This window comes from Microplitis mediator, chromosome 4 (assembly GCF_029852145.1).
Source record: "Microplitis mediator isolate UGA2020A chromosome 4, iyMicMedi2.1, whole genome shotgun sequence".
Taxonomy (NCBI): Eukaryota; Metazoa; Arthropoda; class Insecta; order Hymenoptera; family Braconidae; genus Microplitis; species Microplitis mediator.
Genome location: NC_079972.1, coordinates 3,390,239 through 3,410,130, shown reverse-complemented (window position 1 = coordinate 3,410,130; position 19,892 = coordinate 3,390,239). Strand labels below are relative to the sequence as shown.

Sequence of the window (19,892 nt, the reverse complement as noted above, 5' to 3'; positions counted from 1 at the left end):
TTGTGGATATAGAGGGCGCTCGTTACATTTTTGTGGATGTGGAGGATCTTACTTGGAGTGGGGGGATATTTGTTCAAATTTTAGCTAGGAAAATGATTTATGGACGTGTGTTGTAATATTAATTAAATAAAGACATGCCAGGACTGGTTGGTGGTTGGGATGTTTGAAAAATACGCATATTTAAAAATATAACAATATTTTTATTTGTCACAGCACAAAATATCACTGGGTTGTAAATTAAATAGTTTATTTAATTTATAAATACTGTTAAATGTCTGAGCTCATGAATACGTGAATGATTGAATACAAAATATTGAGTTGAGCTCGAGTAAATAATGAATTAAAAATAATCAAGTTGAGTTAAATTGAACACTGAGTTGATTACAAAATTGTCATGATAATAAGTAACATGATGTCAGAGGTTACTGAGCGAAGTAAATTACTGAGCACATAAATTACTATTTTTAATAGCACTGAATACATAAATAATTTAGTTATTGAGTTTTGATAGTAATGATCACTTAATTGAATTGAATTTAATGAGCTCCTAATAAATTACACTGATTCTAATTTATTTGTTGAACACGTGGTAGCATGATAGCAGAGGCTACTGAGCGAAAAATAACTTTTAGTTTGATTAAGAAATTGAGCAGAATATTAATCAAATAAATAATAAAACTGAGTCCTTTGGTTTGATGAACACTTGAATTAATTTAGAAAGTAGAAATTAAGCACCTGTACGATTCTCCGTCGAAAATAACCTCCTCAGGAACAGGTTGTAGAACACTGGATTTCTTGATGTTGTTTTTTATTTATTTTATGAGCTCTGGTGCCCGCAATTATAAAAATAATTATATTTTTATCGAGTTATGAACCCTTAACGTAGTTTATTGATTACTTTTAATTATTTACTCGAGATGAGCGCAATTTTGATAGATTATACAAAACACGTGGTGACACTTGAAAAATGTATAAAACGAAGATAATGGCGTCGGTCTTCTTGCCACGAGGCAGTAAAAATCCATGCGCATGCGTCGCACTACGCTAGTCAAGTTTTTAATTGATAGACACTAGGCCCCAGTAGGTGCTGCCTCTATTTGCCGGAAGTTCAACTACATTCAAATTTGAATGTAGTTGTGATTACGCAACAACGTGTCATATTGTTTAATCGTTATCTTAGATCAAACTTCAAGATATGTGGAGGGGAGGGTATTTTTCAATAACAAATGACGTATTTCTCTCTTGTTAATATATTTACTTTATCTTATCTTATCATTTAGAAAACTTTCACTTGTTAAGATATATTTAATCTTATCTATAGCAACTTTCACTTTTGATAACAAATGAGTCATTTTTCTTAAAATTTTATATTTTTTTTTATCTAATCTTTTACAATTCTCCACCATTTTTTATCAAATTTGTAGTAGGGACTACAATATAAATGCGGTTTTAAATTTCAATTCTCTACAGTTCTTCACTAGCTGTATTTTCAATAATAGTGTCAAGTTAAGTTTACATTAACTCAGTGTACTTGCAAAGACCGTTGTGTGTGTTTTTTTTTATTGAGCGTTTATGTGTTATTTGAGACAGTTTAGAGAAAATTTTAAATGTAAGTATTATCTATTTATTCTTATCTTATTTTGTTGAATCCAAATAACTACAATATTCTGATTTTTTTTTTAATTTCATCGTCAATAAAATGGATTTTACAAAAATTAATGGAACCACTACCTTGAAAGACATTTTACTTAAGAAGCAAATGTGTGAGTTAAATGTTAATGGTAAATACCAAGTCACCAAGTTAAAATAATCAACGCCAAATTCGGAGACAGCATCGTTGCTTCGCTGGACAGTGAGTTTTGCGTATACTTACCAAAACGTGCTACTACAGCTATTAGAGAGGATCCATCAGCTTTACCAACATTGAATAAAATAATCGAAGAAGAACAAAACTTATTTATCAGATACCTTGGTGGACAATATAATAAATTCGAATTCTTCATGAAAGAAAAGAACTAATTATTTACATTAATGAAATCTGTAAATACTACCATCCATTTAATAAAGCTTAAATTTTTACATGAATCAATCTTAAACTATTAATTTTACCATATTAATTTTAATAATAATCGTAATAATAGTAATAGTGATAATAATAATGTAATTATTAATTAAAAAAAAAATCAATAATAATAATAATACAAATAATAATAATTATAATATCAAAGAAGCTACTAATAATGGTGGAAATCCATATCATCATCATCAGGCCGAAATAAATGTGGGTTTTCCCACTGCTGCTCCTGCTGCTGCTGTTACATCTGCTCTAGCTGTTGTTGCTGCAACCATTGTTGCTGTTGAAGTTGTTGTTGTTCCTGTAGTTGTTGTTGTTGTTGTTGTTGTTGTTGTTGTTGTTGTTGTAGTTGCTGTTGTTGTTGATTCAACAGCATGTTTGATTCGTCTTGCAATTGAGCAAAACGACGCTGCCACTGCCATAAATTGAGGTTTGGGTCTGGATTATACAGGCCTGCTCATACTGCTGCTGTTGTAGATGCAGTATCTCATGATATAGCTGCTCTCTTATTTGCAGCAGCTCATTTATACCCTGAGCATTTTGCTGCAACTGCTCAGAGTCACTTACAGAGAGATTTTCAGATGACAGTCTCGAAAACTCAGGGTAGCCAGATGATTGAGATGCTGCTGCTGCTGCTGATGATGATGATGATGGTGATGATGATGACGATGATGATGATGATGATGATAAGTAAAAACTCATTATCATCACTTAACGTTTTCGACAACGTTAGCGGTGGTGCCGGTGATGATAAATGTCGCATTGCCTGACGTCTGAAGAAACTCACTGCTTCATCATCGATCAGCCTGTAATGTTTTGGCGTGGGTTGGATTGACATTTCAACCTCAGGAAGGTTGAATTACAGATTTTCAGCTACTATAATTTTGGGAGTACAGCAAGATGAAAAAAAAAGAAAAAAATTATTTTTTTTATTTTTAGCTAAAATTTTTTTCAAATAACATATGAAATCATGCACTCTGCATCCTTAGGTGCAAAAATGAAAAAAATTAAGAACTTCTTATAAGGATGCAGAGTGGATGAACGGCATATCTTTGTTGCACTAATACAGTAATCAGGAGCTTTGGACGAGTTTTTCTTAGGAACAAACGAATATTTGCAAAAAATTAAAGCGCACTTTGCTAAATAAAACAATAGTGCGTTAATGTGCAGTAGAGTGTATCTTAAAAGGATTTTTCGAATTTATTACGATCACCTCTCAAAATGATTTCAATTACAACAAAAAAAATTCCCTTAAAGTTAAAGCTCTTAATTTTATCGGGAAGAGTTACCGCAAAATTTTTTTTGTGATTTTTTCAAGAAAAATTTTTGTTTATGCTATTTGACGTTGTGTCATTTTCAAAAATACATAATTGACATCTGAGATCGGTATATCTATGCCACTAATCATATTACGCCTTAGTTTAACATTTGATAAATATTATTAATAAATTAAATTTCTTTCAATATTTGCTTAAATAAGTTGGTCACCGTTAAGTTTATTATTTATTTTAAGCAATAAATAATAAACAAAAGGTTGATAGTTTTGTGTATTATAATATCGAAATAATTATTTATTAACAATTTTATAACTATAATAAATTATTAATAAAATAGATCTCTTCTATCAATAAATGTAAAAAACTTGAAAAATCACAAAAACAAAATTTGCGGCACGTGGTCCCGTTGGAAGTAAGAGCTCAAACTTATTAAGGGAACTTTTTTCTGTCGTAATTGAAACCGTTTGTAAGGTGATCGTAATAAATTCAAAAAATCCTTTAAGGAACACTTTACTGCACACTAATGCAAAGTTCCTGATTACTGTATTAGTGCAACAAAGATATACCGTTCACCCACTTAGGTGCGAGAATGAAAAAAAGTAAGAACTTCTGATAAGGATGCAGAGTGATTTCATATGTTATTTGAAAAAACTTTAGCTAAAAAAAAAATAATTTTTTTCTTTTTTTTCATCATGCTGTACCCCCAAATTTATAGTAGCTGAAAATCTGTAAAAATTCTGAGGCGTAGCTGCTAATATAAGGATAAAGTCTACAGAGTTTCAAATTTTTCGAACAATTACTTTAGCTGGAATAAAAAATTAATTGTTCAATGCCAAAAACCCCGTGTTATTTAAATGGGAAACTTACATCGCTGTGCGGCACGGGTTGAAATTGAGATAGAGACCTGAAACTTTGAGGATATTTTTTTTTATTTATTTCGAACCACATAAGCCTCTGGGAGCATAAAAATTCAAATATGTCCAAAATAAGGACCACCCTAATATATATATATATATATATATATATATATATATATATATATATATATATATATACATATATATATATATATATTCATATAAAATTTTCTATAATGTTGTAATTAAGTTTAAAAATAAAGGGTAGTCCCAAATTTGATTGAGTAGACTACTATAAAATTCTTTGTTGGGAACGTAAATAAATCACAAGAATTTTCTTCACATACCTCACGCTTACATCATCGTAAATTAAACGTAAATTACAAAGGCTCGCAGACACAGTTCTATAGAGCTCAAACATGAAATTGTAAATAAACTGAGTATCATCATTTCTGACATGATTGTGAACTTTAGTTAATGTAACTGGTCCTCCGTTTGTGGATCCTCGAGCTCGACAATTACTCTTCTTTTTTTCGTGGCACTTAACGTACCTATACAAATATATATATGTATAAAATCATTGAATAAATTAAGTTGATCATGACATAAATAATTTATTTATATAACCTACAATAACTATAATGCAATTCATAAATACATCACTAATAATAAAATCAAAATCAAAGCTTACACGAGGCCATCAGATGAGGAAGAACGTACGTAACAATAACCATCGTCAAATATAGGAGGTGATGATTGATGATTAATAGGTCCGAATTGGAACATTGTAGAGTATTTAAAATCACATGGACACTTCAGCCACAATAAATATACCAAAAATTTTATATAAAAATAACTTTAACTTGTTTAAAATTAAAATATATAAAATATATGAAGAACGTCTTCAGTACTTTATTCATTGACACTGAAATCTCGTAATTCCTATCTAGCCGCTACAGAAGCACTCAAACCATTGAAATTTCCTGTCTTTCCAACAATAGAATCGAGAATTGTTCAATCGATATATCGAAAATGCAAATTTTTTAAATTTGATGCTTCTATAATAATATAGGGAGGTTAACGATTGTCAATTGTTTTTTAATTCACCATCTTGAAAATTAGCTCAGAGCGTTCTTTTATTGTGAGGCGTCACTAAGATCGGTTCGATTTTCAATAATAGTGATAACTACTGAATCTTTTAATATTCAAAAATTATATAATAATTGAAAACTCAGAAATTTTTAATTTTATCATAGTTACTTCAAAGTAACACAAATTAAAAAAATGTCAAATGTAATTAGAGAAGATGGCTTCTCGTATTTCGTCGAAAGAGTGGTCGACGATTTAAGGTAATACTCTTTGATTTAATTCCAAAAAATAAATAAAAATAAAAACATTAATTCAATTATTATCTTATACGAATTTAATTAAAGCTGAAAAAAAAAAATTTACTAACTTATTGAAATATTTTTGCAGATACTTAAGATGTCGAGCAATTGTAACTCAACGATGTCGAGCTCGGGGTACAAAATTTTTAGACCACCCAATCCTCCTCACCAGAGCACATTGCCACGGCCGTGATGAAGATGAAGAAGATCGCCTGCAATTCCAGCGAGACCTTATTCGTGGTGCTCAGGCTTCATTCCTGCCATTAAAAACAGTTTATAATACTGTTTTGGAACAGTAAGTTAGAAATAAAAAAAATTATTGATATACGTAAGCTATATTTTCTGATTTTAAATATGATTGTAGTCATCCTAATCGAGATGGAAAGCAAACATATCGAATGGTGTGTAGACTGATGTCAAATGCTCGTGACAGAATGGATCTACCTGATCCCCAATCATATTCAGATTTGATAAATGTTATGTACAGTGCAGCGTTTGGTTCATTAAAAAGATACACAAATATGAATTCAATTCAGTTAAACTACGTAGGTAATGATGCATTAATTATCGGAGATCCTGATTTCATTCAGTCAATAAATTTCACTGTCATTCATACAAGCTCAACAGCTTCAGTTGCGCCGGAATTTAACAATGCTCAGTTACTCACTTACATCTTAGCAGAAGTGAATGGTCATGTATGTATAAATATGACGTGTCTTATTTCTACAAATTACTACTTCTTTTCTTCATTTGATTTAATCTCTTTATTAATATAAATTATTTACCTCTATATTATATATATTATACATATTTTTTTGTTGCTTGAACTATCAAAACATCTAATTTTCATTGGAGAATCTTTATTTTAAAATGTTATGTCATCTCCATCCTAAATGAAAAATGGATTATGTGTAATTTTTATTAGGTATTTCCAATTGTTACCATATTATGGTCTCGAAGGACTCCAGCAGTGTGTGCCGCTGTTTTGAATATTATACATCATCGATATATTAGAAATGCGCCACTTACGATCTTTACTAATTTTGATTTGAAGCTGTACTTTGAGCATGAGTTTCCTAATAGCGTAATTCTGGGAACTTATCATAGTTATTGTCGTGTACGTAAACTTAGATATATTATATTTCATAATTTTACATTCATAAGTATTTTTATTTTACGAGATTTTTTTTTTTAATTTTTATAGATTATTTTTCAAAAAGCTTTGAATCTGGAACTTGACACTAATGCCATTGAAGTTCAAGAGTTTCTAAAAAAATGTATGGGACTTATTCTTTTGCCAGAGAATCATACTTCTGCAGCATTGACGAGTTTGACTCAATCTCTTCCACCTAATTGGCTTCACCAGTTACAACCGTTTATTAACGACTTTTATTGCGGAAACAGTGGAGTGCTGTTAATGATAATAGAATTTCACCTTTGGAATTTTTAAACGCTGTAATGCCAATCCAAACAGAATATTTTAACAATTTACTTCACAATGCTGAATTTTTGATAGAACAGCAACTGCTTGTTAATGAAACAAATAATGGTAAGAATTAAAAATTTCACATATAAGCATTAAATTTATCAAGTCACTAATTACTTTTATCCTTATATTTACAGTAGAACCTATGGTTGAAGCTATTGAAATGATATGTACAATCTGCTATGATGATCCTGTTACTGTTGTCTGCTTACCATGTCTTCACATACAAATGTGCACTGAGTGTGCCAATAACACTCAGGAGCAAGCAAGAATAAATCACAGACCTCTCTTGTGTCCTTTTGTAACTTGCCGTCAGAGCTTCGTCAAGGGAACTTCAGAGTTGATCCACAAATCAATATTCCATTAATGACATGTGAATTATGTAATATTAATTCAGTAAAAATTGTTTGTTTTCCGTGCTTGCACATAAAAATGTGTGTACCTTGCTCTGAAGAAAGAGCAGCAGCTGCTGTTAATGAAGATATCGATGTACACTGCCCATTTTGTGATAAGCCAGCTGTATTCCAGCGAGGATTTTTTCCTCTTGCTTAAACTTACTTTTATTTAAAGTCAACTAACTATGTTTTCAAATTTAATATTTAATTTACTTTTTTTAATTATGTTTAATTATAAGAACGAATTCATTTGGTCTTGAAAAATGTTAACATAAAAGCATTTTTATAATAATTTTTTAATGTTCAATTTTTTTATGTATTTGATTTATTGAGAATAAAAAATATCTACAGAATTTTGTATTGAACATTTCTTATGCGATAGAAATTGTTATAATAAAAATTATTTTTTCCATAAATCTAATTGAATTTTTTCATTATTTAAACAAATCAATTAGTTTGATATATGATATTATTTTAAAACACATGAAATCGCAACTAAAAAAAAAACAAAAAAAAAATTTATCTACAGTGTACCAGGGTTAATCTTTAAATTATAAATCTAAAATAAACTTACACAATTAATTTACAAGTTTAATTAATTAGTTATTTTTTAATTACAGCAATCTGTTTTTAAAACAGATTTTGTTTTTTGCTAACAATAAAGAGTACAATTAACTGTCGTCGGTATTATAGTTTTTGGTGTTATTGACTGTCCACGGAAGTTGGTAATGTAGAACTTAATCGATCTTTAGATAATAAAACTTTATATATACTCTATGTTTCGATGACAATGATTGTTTTCATTTATTTCAATTCAAGTATTTATTATTCTATTACTAATTATTTTATATAAATCATATTTCGATGTGATTTATATTTTACAATTTTCTTTCGATAATTTTCTGTTTCGTAAATTTATACTGTTACAGATTTGAAGTTTTAAACTTTTGGTTTAGTCATAGACATTTCTTTTCGACGAGATTGTCTACTCGACAACTTGTCGCATCTCGGAGATTTCGCATCGAACGAATGTCTTTTGGACAATGGCTCTGGCCCCCTGACTATCAGGGTAAATGTTATGGGAATTACTGTATTATCGATATTCGATATAATTGGTTAGATTTCAGGTCAGTAATTAAAGAAGTAAATGCTCACATCATCTGACGTACAGGCTGGGACATAACAATACACATTTAGTTCTATTGTAGTATACGTAAACACGCGTAGTCAATACAGTATACATTTCAGTAAGAATTTACTGTAAGATGACTACGTTTTCATATAAATTTCGAGCTTGACGACTGACGAAAAAAAGAATTGACGTTGATCAGTTGATATTAACAATTTATACACGGGCTATTGAATATTACTGGAAATGAAAAATATGTAATGATTTTGAATTTGTCGTATGCGATCCATTGTCATAAAGTGTTATAATAAATTATAAATTTATTGCAACCGAAATCAAACTACGAACCAAAAACTTACTTTTTGACTTTAATCCGGTAGATATACAAAACAATAATCATGTTTATATTATTATGTTTCTTTTGATTGTATTTTTGATTTGTATATATGGAAAATTTAATATTAATTCCATGCAACTACACTGATAAAAATTTATGTATTGTTGTTATTTTTTTTAACTAAGGCTTGAAAATGGCTAACACTGATGCAGAGTATTATTTAGTATGGGAATCTGGCAATAAGAAGCAAGTAATCGTTGAAATTAATAAAATATTCATTGAAGGTGACAATAACAACTATGACCCGGTAGCTACTAAAGATGATATTATTGCGGCTAATTATGGTAGATACAAGACCCTACGCATTATGAGTAAGGACCAAAAAGTTGTTGCAATTGTAGAAAAATTTGGAAGTATGTTACGTTTTCAAAAAAATTATTCAATCTAATTTTACTTGGTTAATTTGACTACTATTCATTCTCAGAAAAAGAAGATCTCGAGAGTTGGCTTAAAAATTCACTGAAAAAAAAAAGTGCATTCCAAAATTGAAAAATCATACACCTTTAGCACGTCCGTCGAAAATCATCAAAAGAAGAAATATTTTTTAAACTGAACAAATAACATATATCAAAAGTAATGTACGTAATTACCCATAATGAAATTTGAAATTTAATAATTTGCGTTAGTTTATTAATTATTTACTGATTTATTACAGGCAATACTAAAAAGATCTAAATCTAATTTAATCATAGAAGCTGATTCACAATTTTTAAATTATGAGGGTGATTTACAAAATGGAAAAAATGATGCCAATGAAAAAAAAGATGACAATGAAAAAAAGGATGGCAATGAAAAGAAGGATGACACTAAAAAAAGTGACATGCCTCAACAGTTGAAAAATTTTAAAACTAGTACTTATAATTTTAACTTGAGAATCATTTACTGAATTTATTCTATCAGGATGAAAATGAGACTTTACCAGTGCAAAACAATTCATTGGATAAAATATTTGATAAACCCGAATCTTCGGACGAAAATGCCCTGTTTAAAGCGAACTTATATGAGTCAGAAGATACTTTACAGGATGCAGCATCTGAAATGGTATGTTAACTTAATTTTTTTCTTTAAAAATTTTACTTTTTCTTACATTTAACCAACACCGGAAGTTAATGATCATATACAGTAAGTATTATGATAAATTCTCACTTGAAAAAAGTACAGGTGTATACACAATATATTGTGCATTGATTAATCTCAAGTTACTAAGGTCAAAATTATTTTGAACACTCTTGATTTTTATTTTGTAATTAAATTTCCACCTATACTAGATTTCATATGTTTATTAAATAGATAATTGAATAAACTTTTTTTATTTGATTGATTGTCAGAATAGATTGATGTGTTTTAATAGTTATAACAGGGCTATATTGCTACTCAGGTCGTCCTTTATTAAGGGCGCCACTGGAAGTGATAACGGCCTCCCAGAGCCGGATCTTCGATCATCAGGGTCGTTGTAAATTAATTAATTGTAAGAGAGAGGAGAGGAAGGATAATTTATAATAATTTTAATACACTTTTATTTAACCTTTTGACCTTTTATTTAATTAATAACCTTTTTAACCTTATAAACCTTTTGACCTTATATACCTTATAAACCTTATAACTTCTATTCCTTATACATTATACCTTATAACTATCGTCAACTACCTTTGACGTTGTAAAACCTTTTTAAGCCAACTACCTTTGGCATCACACACACACGCACACGACTTTATTACTATTATTAACCAACTACCTTTGGCCTTTATTTAAGACAACTTAAAATCGTCGTACCTGACGAACATAATTAACAATAATAATTATTTAAAAATTGATCCCCTGAATCTATACACGCGCACACTCACTCTAGTCCCTTGGACTTGTTCCCACACACACTGATTTTTAATGATTTTAAAATAGCGTCGGCCATCGACTTTCCCGCCACGACTTTGTAATAAATTAATTAATTTGAGAATAAGAAAATTTATTAATTAATTTATTTTATCAAATTTACTTTTACTTCCTTTCAACCAACAATTATCTGTATCCACAATAAATTTACATCAAAGATCTCAATACCGTGGTTATCCGATACTTCAAAGTATGCGTTACTGACTACTTTAGATCTCCGACTTTTATTTCTCTTGTATTGTTATTAATTTTATTGCGGTAAATTATTAACTAATTTTATTTAATAATTTTAATTGTTAATTAATTAAACAACTATAATTAACGCGGACTCGACCACGAAATTTCTGGCTTGTGTTGTTACCAATAGGCCTAGAATTTTCTACGACGCAATAATTCCGGCAATGGCCTTGTAACAGGGTAAAATAGATCCCAATAACTATTTAACTATTTGGATTTGTCCACGGTCGATAACGGGCCCTAATTATAATTCGGTTTATTAAATTGAGTGATTCGACATGTCACCGGGTGTCGCTAATCAGTGAGACCCGAACATCCGCCCCTCTCTTTTGCTAATTAATTTAGTAGGGATGAGTTTTCCGGGGTGAATCGAAGAGTTATAAGGGAGTGCCGTGCCAAAAATCGAGAGAGCTCGTTGGACACCCAGAGAGAGTCAATCGGACGACCGAAGGCGATGGACGCATCATCTACACCATTCTATACGAGGCAAGACGAGGACCTGAATAATCTGGAGCAAGAACAACCGGACAATCGAGAACCAGAAGAGCCCATTTACCTGTAAGGAAATTTGGACGACAGTTGGAGGAATAGCCGGACATCAGCTACGAGTCTCATCTGGTTGCTGCTGTAAAATTCATCAAGGTAAAATTATAATTAATTAAGGCCGGAATTTATATTCCAATGGCAGAATTAATTATAATTAATTGAATTAATATCTTTCCGTGGTTCTCGCGTATATAAATTGGAAGTTGTAGGCTGTTGGCCATTACAACCACGAGCCTCGTCTTCTCAAAAATTGTCGCGCCGCTCTTATTCGCCATCTTGTCTATAACTCTGAGTTATTTTATCCGAGGCCTTTGGCTGGAATAAAATAATTTTCTCGCGTAAATAATTAACTAAATAAATTATTCGATAACGTCAGTAAATTAATTGAGGCCGGAATTTATTCCAGTGGCTGAATTAATTCATAAATAAACTTTAATTTACTCGAATCCGTCAGTAAGATTCAAGACCGAGTAACGCCAACTCAATGGCCGAAATTCTAGTCAATTCATAACGTAATTCTAGTCGTGATTCAATTACAAATTTATTTTAAGTTAATTAATTAAAATATTTAAATAAAATGAAGTCATAAAAGGACGCTAGAGTTGTGATAAATTGTTATTGAGTAAAATAGAAAGAAACGGATTATTTTATTGTGAAGTCCCGGGAAAAAATGATTTTGCCTAATCATATATGATCATGCATAATTGTCTATATATGATCAGATCCAAAAATTGGCCAGGTCTGATCATACATAACTTGATCTGTTTATACATGATCATATATGATTATATATAATCATGCATGAACGAATATAGTCATTTTTAGAATCTCATTTAGAATATCTGTAAATTATTAATTAAGTAGTTTAATTAGGATTTATTGTCTTCATCAATATCAATGTCGGTTAAAATTAAATAAAAAAAAAAAAAAAAAAATTATTAACCATCGACAATTATTTTACTACGAGGTCACCCATCCAATTAATGACCAACGCCGATGCTGCTTAACTTTGGTTATCGATGGTTTGTAGTCTGATCCTCTAGTCTGTTATACACTTACAATTAAGAAAAGTTTATGGTATTACTTAACTCAAATAATCAAATTGATACTTTATACTTTTAAATTACTGCCGAAACCTTTGAACATTTTTTAAGTATTGGGGATTTAAGTTTGATTGATAGTTGACAGAATAAAAATTTAATAACATTGATATTAAAAAATTGTCATATTATTTAATATATATACACTAATGCAAAAAATTAAAGGAGCAGAAAAATTTTATAAATTTTTCAGTGATTTTTGAAAGGCTGTAACTTGGTGAAAAAAAATCGTATCGAAAATTTAAAAAAAGCATTTTATAGCTTGAAATCTCTAGTTTAGGTGTATTTTTTTCAAAATTTTTTAAAAGCTCCGATTATTGCGCAAACATGAGAAATACCGCGAGCCAAAAAATTTCTAAATTTTTTTTTTTTTTCCGAAGAGCCCACGGACCGCGGAAAAATTTTTTCAACTAAACGAATGCATACATCGTTTAGCAAATTTATTCAGCTTCAATTTGGTTTTTTTTTTAACCTCGTAGGACGATTTATCGCAGAGATATCAGCCTTCAAACAGAAAATGATCCTTTTGGCTTTGATCTTCGATATTTCAGGTACCAATGATCGCACAGAAAGTTAAAGGGCGGCGTTGAAAACTTGAATAAATTCTCTACAAGATCCTGTCATCGTTTTTTAGAAAAAAAAATTTTTTTTATTTTTAACATCCATTAGAAGAAAGTACAAAAAAATGACTTTTTTTGGTTTTTTAGTAAATCAACCGCTACTCTGCAAATATCGATAAAAAAAATAATGTTGCCAGGGACTTTTTTAGCTTAATGTACCCCCAAGACCCGTGTAAATTTTTAAATTGATCTATCAAACCGTTTCTCGGGAATCATCGATCAAAGTTTAGCTAAACAATTAAAGGAGCAAGTTTTGTTCCTTTAATTGTGTAATCATAATCAAAATGAAAAAATTTTTTTTTTTCGACTTTTCTCAAATTTTTGCGTTGTTAACTCAGTAAATGCAAGGAAATGACAAAAAAAAAATAAAAAATTTCCAAAAAATGTCAAAAAAAATTTAGAACACGAAAAACAAGTTTCAATTTTTTTTTTTCTTCGATTTTTTTTGACATTTTTTGGAAATTTTTTATTTTTTTTGTCATTTCCTTGCTTTTGCTGAGTTACCAACGCAAAAATTTGAGAAAAGTCGAAAAAAAAAAATTTTTTCATTTTGATTATGATTACACAATTAAAGGAACAAAACTTGCTCCTTTAATTGTTTAGCTAAACTTTGATCGATGATTCCCAAGAAACGGTTTGATAGATCAATTTAAAAATTTACACGGGTCTTGGGGGTACATTAAGCTAAAAAAGTCCCTGGCAACATTATTTTTTTTATCGATATTTGCAGAGTAGCGGTTGATTTACTAAAAAACCAAAAAAAGTCATTTTTTTGTACTTTCTTCTAATGGATGTTAAAAATAAAAAAAATTTTTTTTTCAAAAAAACGATGACAGGATCTTGTAGAGAATTTATTCAAGTTTTCAACGCCGCCCTTTAACTTTCTGTGCGATCATTGGTACCTGAAATATCGAAGATCAAAGCCAAAAGGATCATTTTCTGTTTGAAGGCTGATATCTCTGCGATAAATCGTCCTACGAGGTTAAAAAAAAAACCAAATTGAAGCTGAATAAATTTGCTAAACGATGTATGCATTCGTTTAGTTGAAAAAATTTTTCCGCGGTCCGTGGGCTCTTCGGAAAAAAAAAAAAAATTTAGAAATTTTTTGGCTCGCGGTATTTCTCATGTTTGCGCAATAATCGGAGCTTTTAAAAAATTTTGAAAAAAATACACCTAAACTAGAGATTTCAAGCTATAAAATGCTTTTTTTAAATTTTCGATACGATTTTTTTTCACCAAGTTACAGTCTTCCAAAAATCACTGAAAAATTTATAAAATTTTTCTGCTCCTTTAATTTTTTGCATTAGTGTATATATATATATATATATACATTTAAATATTTATAGGTTTCATATCAATGAAATCTGATCAGATTTAATCATAGACATATATAACTACATATAGGTTTATATCAGTCACGTCTGATCAGATCTAATTATATATAGGCCTATATCTAATTATATATGGGTTTGTATCAATCATGTCTGATCAGATCTAATCATGTATAGACTTATATATGATCATATATGGGGTTATAACAGCTAGGTATGATTATATCTAATTATATATAGACTCATATATGATCAGACCTGATCACATATAGACTTGTACATGATTATATATGGGGTCATAACAGCCAGGTATGATCAGATCTAACTATATATAGACTTATATATAAATAGATCTGATCATATATAGACTTATGTATGATTATATATGGGGTCATAACAGCCAGATATGATCAGATCTAACTATATATAGACTTATATATAAATAGATCTGATCATATATAGACTTATGTATGATTATATATGGGGTCATAACAGCCAGGTATGATCATATCTAATTATACATAGACTTATATATAATCAGATCTGATCAGATCTAATTATATATAGACTTATATATAATCAGATCTGATTATATATAGACTTATATATGGGCTTATAACAGCCAGGTATGATCAGATCTAATTATGTATGGGGTCATATATAATTATATATAATTATATATGACCCCATATATAATCATGCATGATTATATATAACTTCATATATGATTATATATAATCATATATGATCATATATATGAACATATATAATCATATATGATTAGGCAAAATCATTTTTTCCCGGGGTAAATTAATGTATAGAAATAGTGGGAAAATTATTAGTGGAAAATTATAAGGAAAAATTAATTAATTAATGCTTAATTTAAACAATAAATTAATTAATTAATAGGTGTAAAATCAGTGAGTTAATTGTAGATGAAGGAAGTGATAAATTGTAATCAGAATGAGTTAATGTGGGAAATTTATATTGGAAATTTAGTTGAATTAGAGTCATAAAATTTTGGGTGGAAAAGATTGTAATGATATTGAAGGTACAAAAGGAAAACAGAGTTTTAAGTAGAATCAAGTAATGTTAATTGAAAGAAAATGTGTTTGTGATGTAGGTCCGGTGGACAAAAATATAAGTTAGGTTTAAGGTATGTCCGGTGGACACTAGAATTAAGAAAATGCGGGTTAATGTCCTGTGGACGGTTTTTTAAAAGTAGAAATTAAGGAAAATAAGGTTTAACGTCCGGTGGACGGTTTTTTATCAAGGTGTATTAAGGTTAAAGGTTTAACGTCTGGTGGACGGTTTTTTAAAGAGAGTGTGTGAGTGTGTTACGTCCGGGAGATGCTTAAAATACGTGTGTGTGTGGGAGTGTGTGAAAAACGTCCAGGGGACACAATTAGTTTGTCATAAGGAATAATTAGTTTGTCATAAGAATTTAGTTTGTCATAAGGTTATAATTGTCATTAAGGGAAAATAAATATAAAAGCAAGGTGCTTATACTGGTTAAAATTGGAATTAAAGTCTTAAATAAATTTATTTCAGCCTGTTCATAATTCCTCTCCTCTCTCACAAAATTATAAAATTTACGAACGACCCTGAGCATATAAAATAATTACATTAACATCCGGTTCTGAAAGGCCGAGTCCATCTTCCAGTGGCGCCCTAATATTCGACTATAATACTTAGGTGCGACCAGACTTGGCAAGCTCATCACTCTGTCATAGCCTGGAATCGCGAACGACCCCCTGGATCCGGCTAAAGGGCCTGGGTCCAGTTAGACAACGTCTGGCTTAAATTAATTTTAACACAATTATAACTAATTAATTTATTACGGGCCTAGACGCGGATTACCCGACGAACGACTAAGTATTTTTTATAGAATTAAATTAATATTCTGGCTTGGGCCTAGAACAATTAATTTAATTAATACCTGAGGTTTATTGCTGGTTTTTTTTCCTGTTGCGGTTGTCTCCGTCCTTCTCGTCAGGTTCCTTTGTCTCTTTTCTTTGTCAGGTTCCTTTGTTCTGGTCCTCGTTCTTATTTACTCTCGTACTTGCTCTCTCTCGATTTTATTAATGCTCCTTCACCTGTATTTCCAGATAATTAGTAATAGTTATAAAGGATACCGGCTAATGGCCTGGTATCTATAATATTGAGAAATAATATCGCTTGGTTCCACAATCACAGAATCCAAGTAAATTAATTTTAATTACCTGTTAGATTATTGTGCGTCTACTGGCTTCGGAGGTCTATCCGGTTGTGTTCTAGTCTCGATTTTTCTCTTCGACACTTATCACGGTGCACCCACTCGATTAAATTCGGCAACTTCCGGAAATCTGGAAACTCCTACTTACAACTAGAGGGGGATTGACGGACAAGCCCCTACAATTACCACTCCTGACGACAAGTCGCGCTCTACCCCGGATAACCCTGGAGTAGTTATAGTTTTTACCGACGGCGCGTATACTAGGTAATCGTAGTAACGCGGAAAATTCAAATTTTCCCTGTTACATAGTTAGAGGTAATTATTTATTTTAAAAGAAAAAAAATTTTTGCACGGATTTTAATAAAGGTTATGACTACTCAGGAAGGCTGGCAATAGCCTATCGAACGTGGTACTTGCTTACCAAAGCGTAGGACCAGGTTCGATTCCGGCATGCACCAATGAATTTTATTTTCACAATACTATTTATGTGCATTACATTGTCAGCTCCCTGGTGGTGGAATACCGACAATTTTTCAACCGAATTGAAGTGGCGCCGACTTCATTACAAAATGATAGCGGAACACAAAAACTCGATTGAATCTGCAGGGCTCTGCTGCTTCTATGACTAGGCTAGTGGGTGGGGCTTCTTATCAAAGAAGAACACCTGTATAGGCCGATCATTGGTGGCGGCAGAGGCCCATAAACATTCGCAGAACCTCTAGCTTTGGTGTAAGCCAACGTGTCAAAGCAACGATAGAGGAAGTCCTCCACCACCAACGTTGCCCTTGGAGAACAGGCATCCTCCATTGTATAAGTGCCTTATCCTACACAGTGGGCTCTGAAGGATGGACCATAATAACACTCACATTAACTTCTTAGGAGACATAATTTCGGATGACAAGACCCCCCGATGACAAGGACACGACGTATGATGGCCGCGGTAGCTGAAGGCTAGGGCTCATAGTGACGGGAGAACGACGGTGGGCTTAGCTAACGCCAGGTCCCGGTTCTTCCTGAACTAGTGAGGACTGCTGACAGCGGCTGTGTCCCGCGACATGCTTCCTTGGACTCGGGGCGGGGAATCACCGAAATAAAAACTGTGTCTCCTCCACCTATAAACTCACAAACAATAGTATCTACAGTAGTCAAATTATAAACAGTTGTCAGAAGGACAGTGGGCTTAGCAAGTTCGTTGTTAGGTGGACTGGCAATAAGGCAAGGCCTAATAACAATGATCACCAGGACCGCGATCCTCTCCGATAACTATAAAATTGTCCTCACTGGGCTCGTGTACAATGGCTAACACAAGCTGAGTGCCCGGTTAAACCAACTAAATTCAAATTCAAATTCATGACTACTCAGATTATTTACGGTTAAAACAATATTTATGGGTTCCTGTTTTCTAAAGCTTTTTGAAAAAATTAAATATATTATATATTTCTATGCATCAAGATCGAAAATAAATAAATCAGTTCATCAACTTGTGAAAAAATATTTCGTTGTTGCCAATAACTATTATTACTCTAACCCTTACTTAATACATTCATCGCCGTTAAACTGCTTAAAGATATAACAAGCAAGGACGTATTACGGGTAAATGATTCCAACGCCAGAGAAAATCAAAATACTTTTTATTAAAATAAAATTATGAAAGAAAATGAATTTCGAAACAGCAATGATAGAAAATTAAATATCATGACAAAGTACTTGTGCAAGTCAATATATAAGTATTAACTTTTTAATGAAATTAAATTTAAAAGGATTATATCATGAATTTTTAAATAATCTACAGTAAAATGTAGGTTTACCTGCAAGCCTTCGAAAATAGCGAGAAACTTTAGGGGTGGCCTGCAACTTCAAGTGTTCTCTACATTTTTTTCTTCAAAAAACAGTTATTTTTAAAATCCGATATAACTGAATAATGAATTCAATTTTCTGAAATAATTTTATTTTTATTTGTTTTTTTTTTAGCGTAAAATTACGGCGACAGAAAAACTGAAGACTCCAGATAATAATGGAAATGGCCCAGTGACAGAAACTATAGAAACACAACTATCTGATGAAGAAAGATCATCTTATGGGAGAGAAAAAACTGATCAACACACAATAACAATCACGGTAAATAAATGATACTGAAGTTATTATTATGTCATTGATATGCAAAAATTTTATATTTAAAATTGAACTGACTGTAATTATTAGTGCGTAATTCTCTGATTTTTTTTATTTAGTTTTTTTTTAAACTGCATATCTATGTCATAGGATAAAAAGAAGATCGAATGTATTAATGGGAGCAGCTCAATAACAGAAACTTCAGTGAATGAACAATTAAATGAGAAAAATAGTATATTACACACCTAGGGAAGTAAAGTAAGAAATGTCTCAGATCACATGTAATTGTTGGCCGAGGCGAAGCCGAGGTCAACAAACATGTGATCTGAGGCTTTCTTATTTACTTCCCGAGGAGTGTATACTATTTTTCTCCTCGACGGAGGCGGAAAGCGGCAACTTCGTTTTGCACAGCGGGACGAAAGTTGACGCTTTCCGCCCGGAGGTGAGAAAAAAACATTTAGTGAACCATCAGATAATGAAGAAAATACAGAAGCAATTGAGGTAAATACTGTAATTACTAAAGTACTATAATTATTGTGATTCTACAAATTTTTTGTTTTCGTCCGGGAAAAAATGGTCTGAAGACTCATGTCTGATCAGGTTTGATAATTTTTTTCCGGGTACTCTTCAAGAAAATTTTGAGATCTACGCGATATTTTAGATAGATAAATATAGAGAAAGAACAATATTGTTATGTACGTATATATCTACAGCCGGATCTCAATATAAAGACTTTGTGCTTTAAGACTCTCTCAGTTTGTTGAAACTCACTTGAGACCCTTTTGAGCTACTAAATAAAAGTTTTGCGCCAAAGCCTATTTTACTGAAACACCTACTA

At 31.2% G+C, this 19,892-nt stretch overlaps 2 protein-coding genes across 2 annotated transcripts; both read left to right on the top strand.

Annotated features, from left to right (window-relative positions):
* The first annotated feature begins 6,018 nt into the window (after nt 1–6,018).
* LOC130666732 (uncharacterized) lies at nt 6,019–7,651 on the top strand. The gene is made up of 4 exons (XM_057467967.1): nt 6,019–6,291; nt 6,522–6,713; nt 6,801–7,145; nt 7,220–7,651. The coding sequence occupies exons 1-3, from the start codon at nt 6,031–6,033 to the stop codon at nt 7,044–7,046; spliced, it is 699 nt and encodes a 232-aa protein (XP_057323950.1). The 5' UTR covers nt 6,019–6,030; the 3' UTR covers nt 7,047–7,145; nt 7,220–7,651.
* A 2,086-nt stretch (nt 7,652–9,737) lies between these two features.
* Nucleotides 9,738–19,549, top strand: LOC130667168 (uncharacterized). The gene is made up of 4 exons (XM_057468659.1): nt 9,738–9,788; nt 9,904–10,044; nt 18,914–19,060; nt 19,205–19,549. Exons 1-4 carry the CDS (start codon nt 9,738–9,740, stop codon nt 19,301–19,303), a joined length of 438 nt encoding a protein of 145 aa, XP_057324642.1. The 3' UTR covers nt 19,304–19,549.
* The last annotated feature ends 343 nt before the right edge of the window (nt 19,550–19,892 follow it).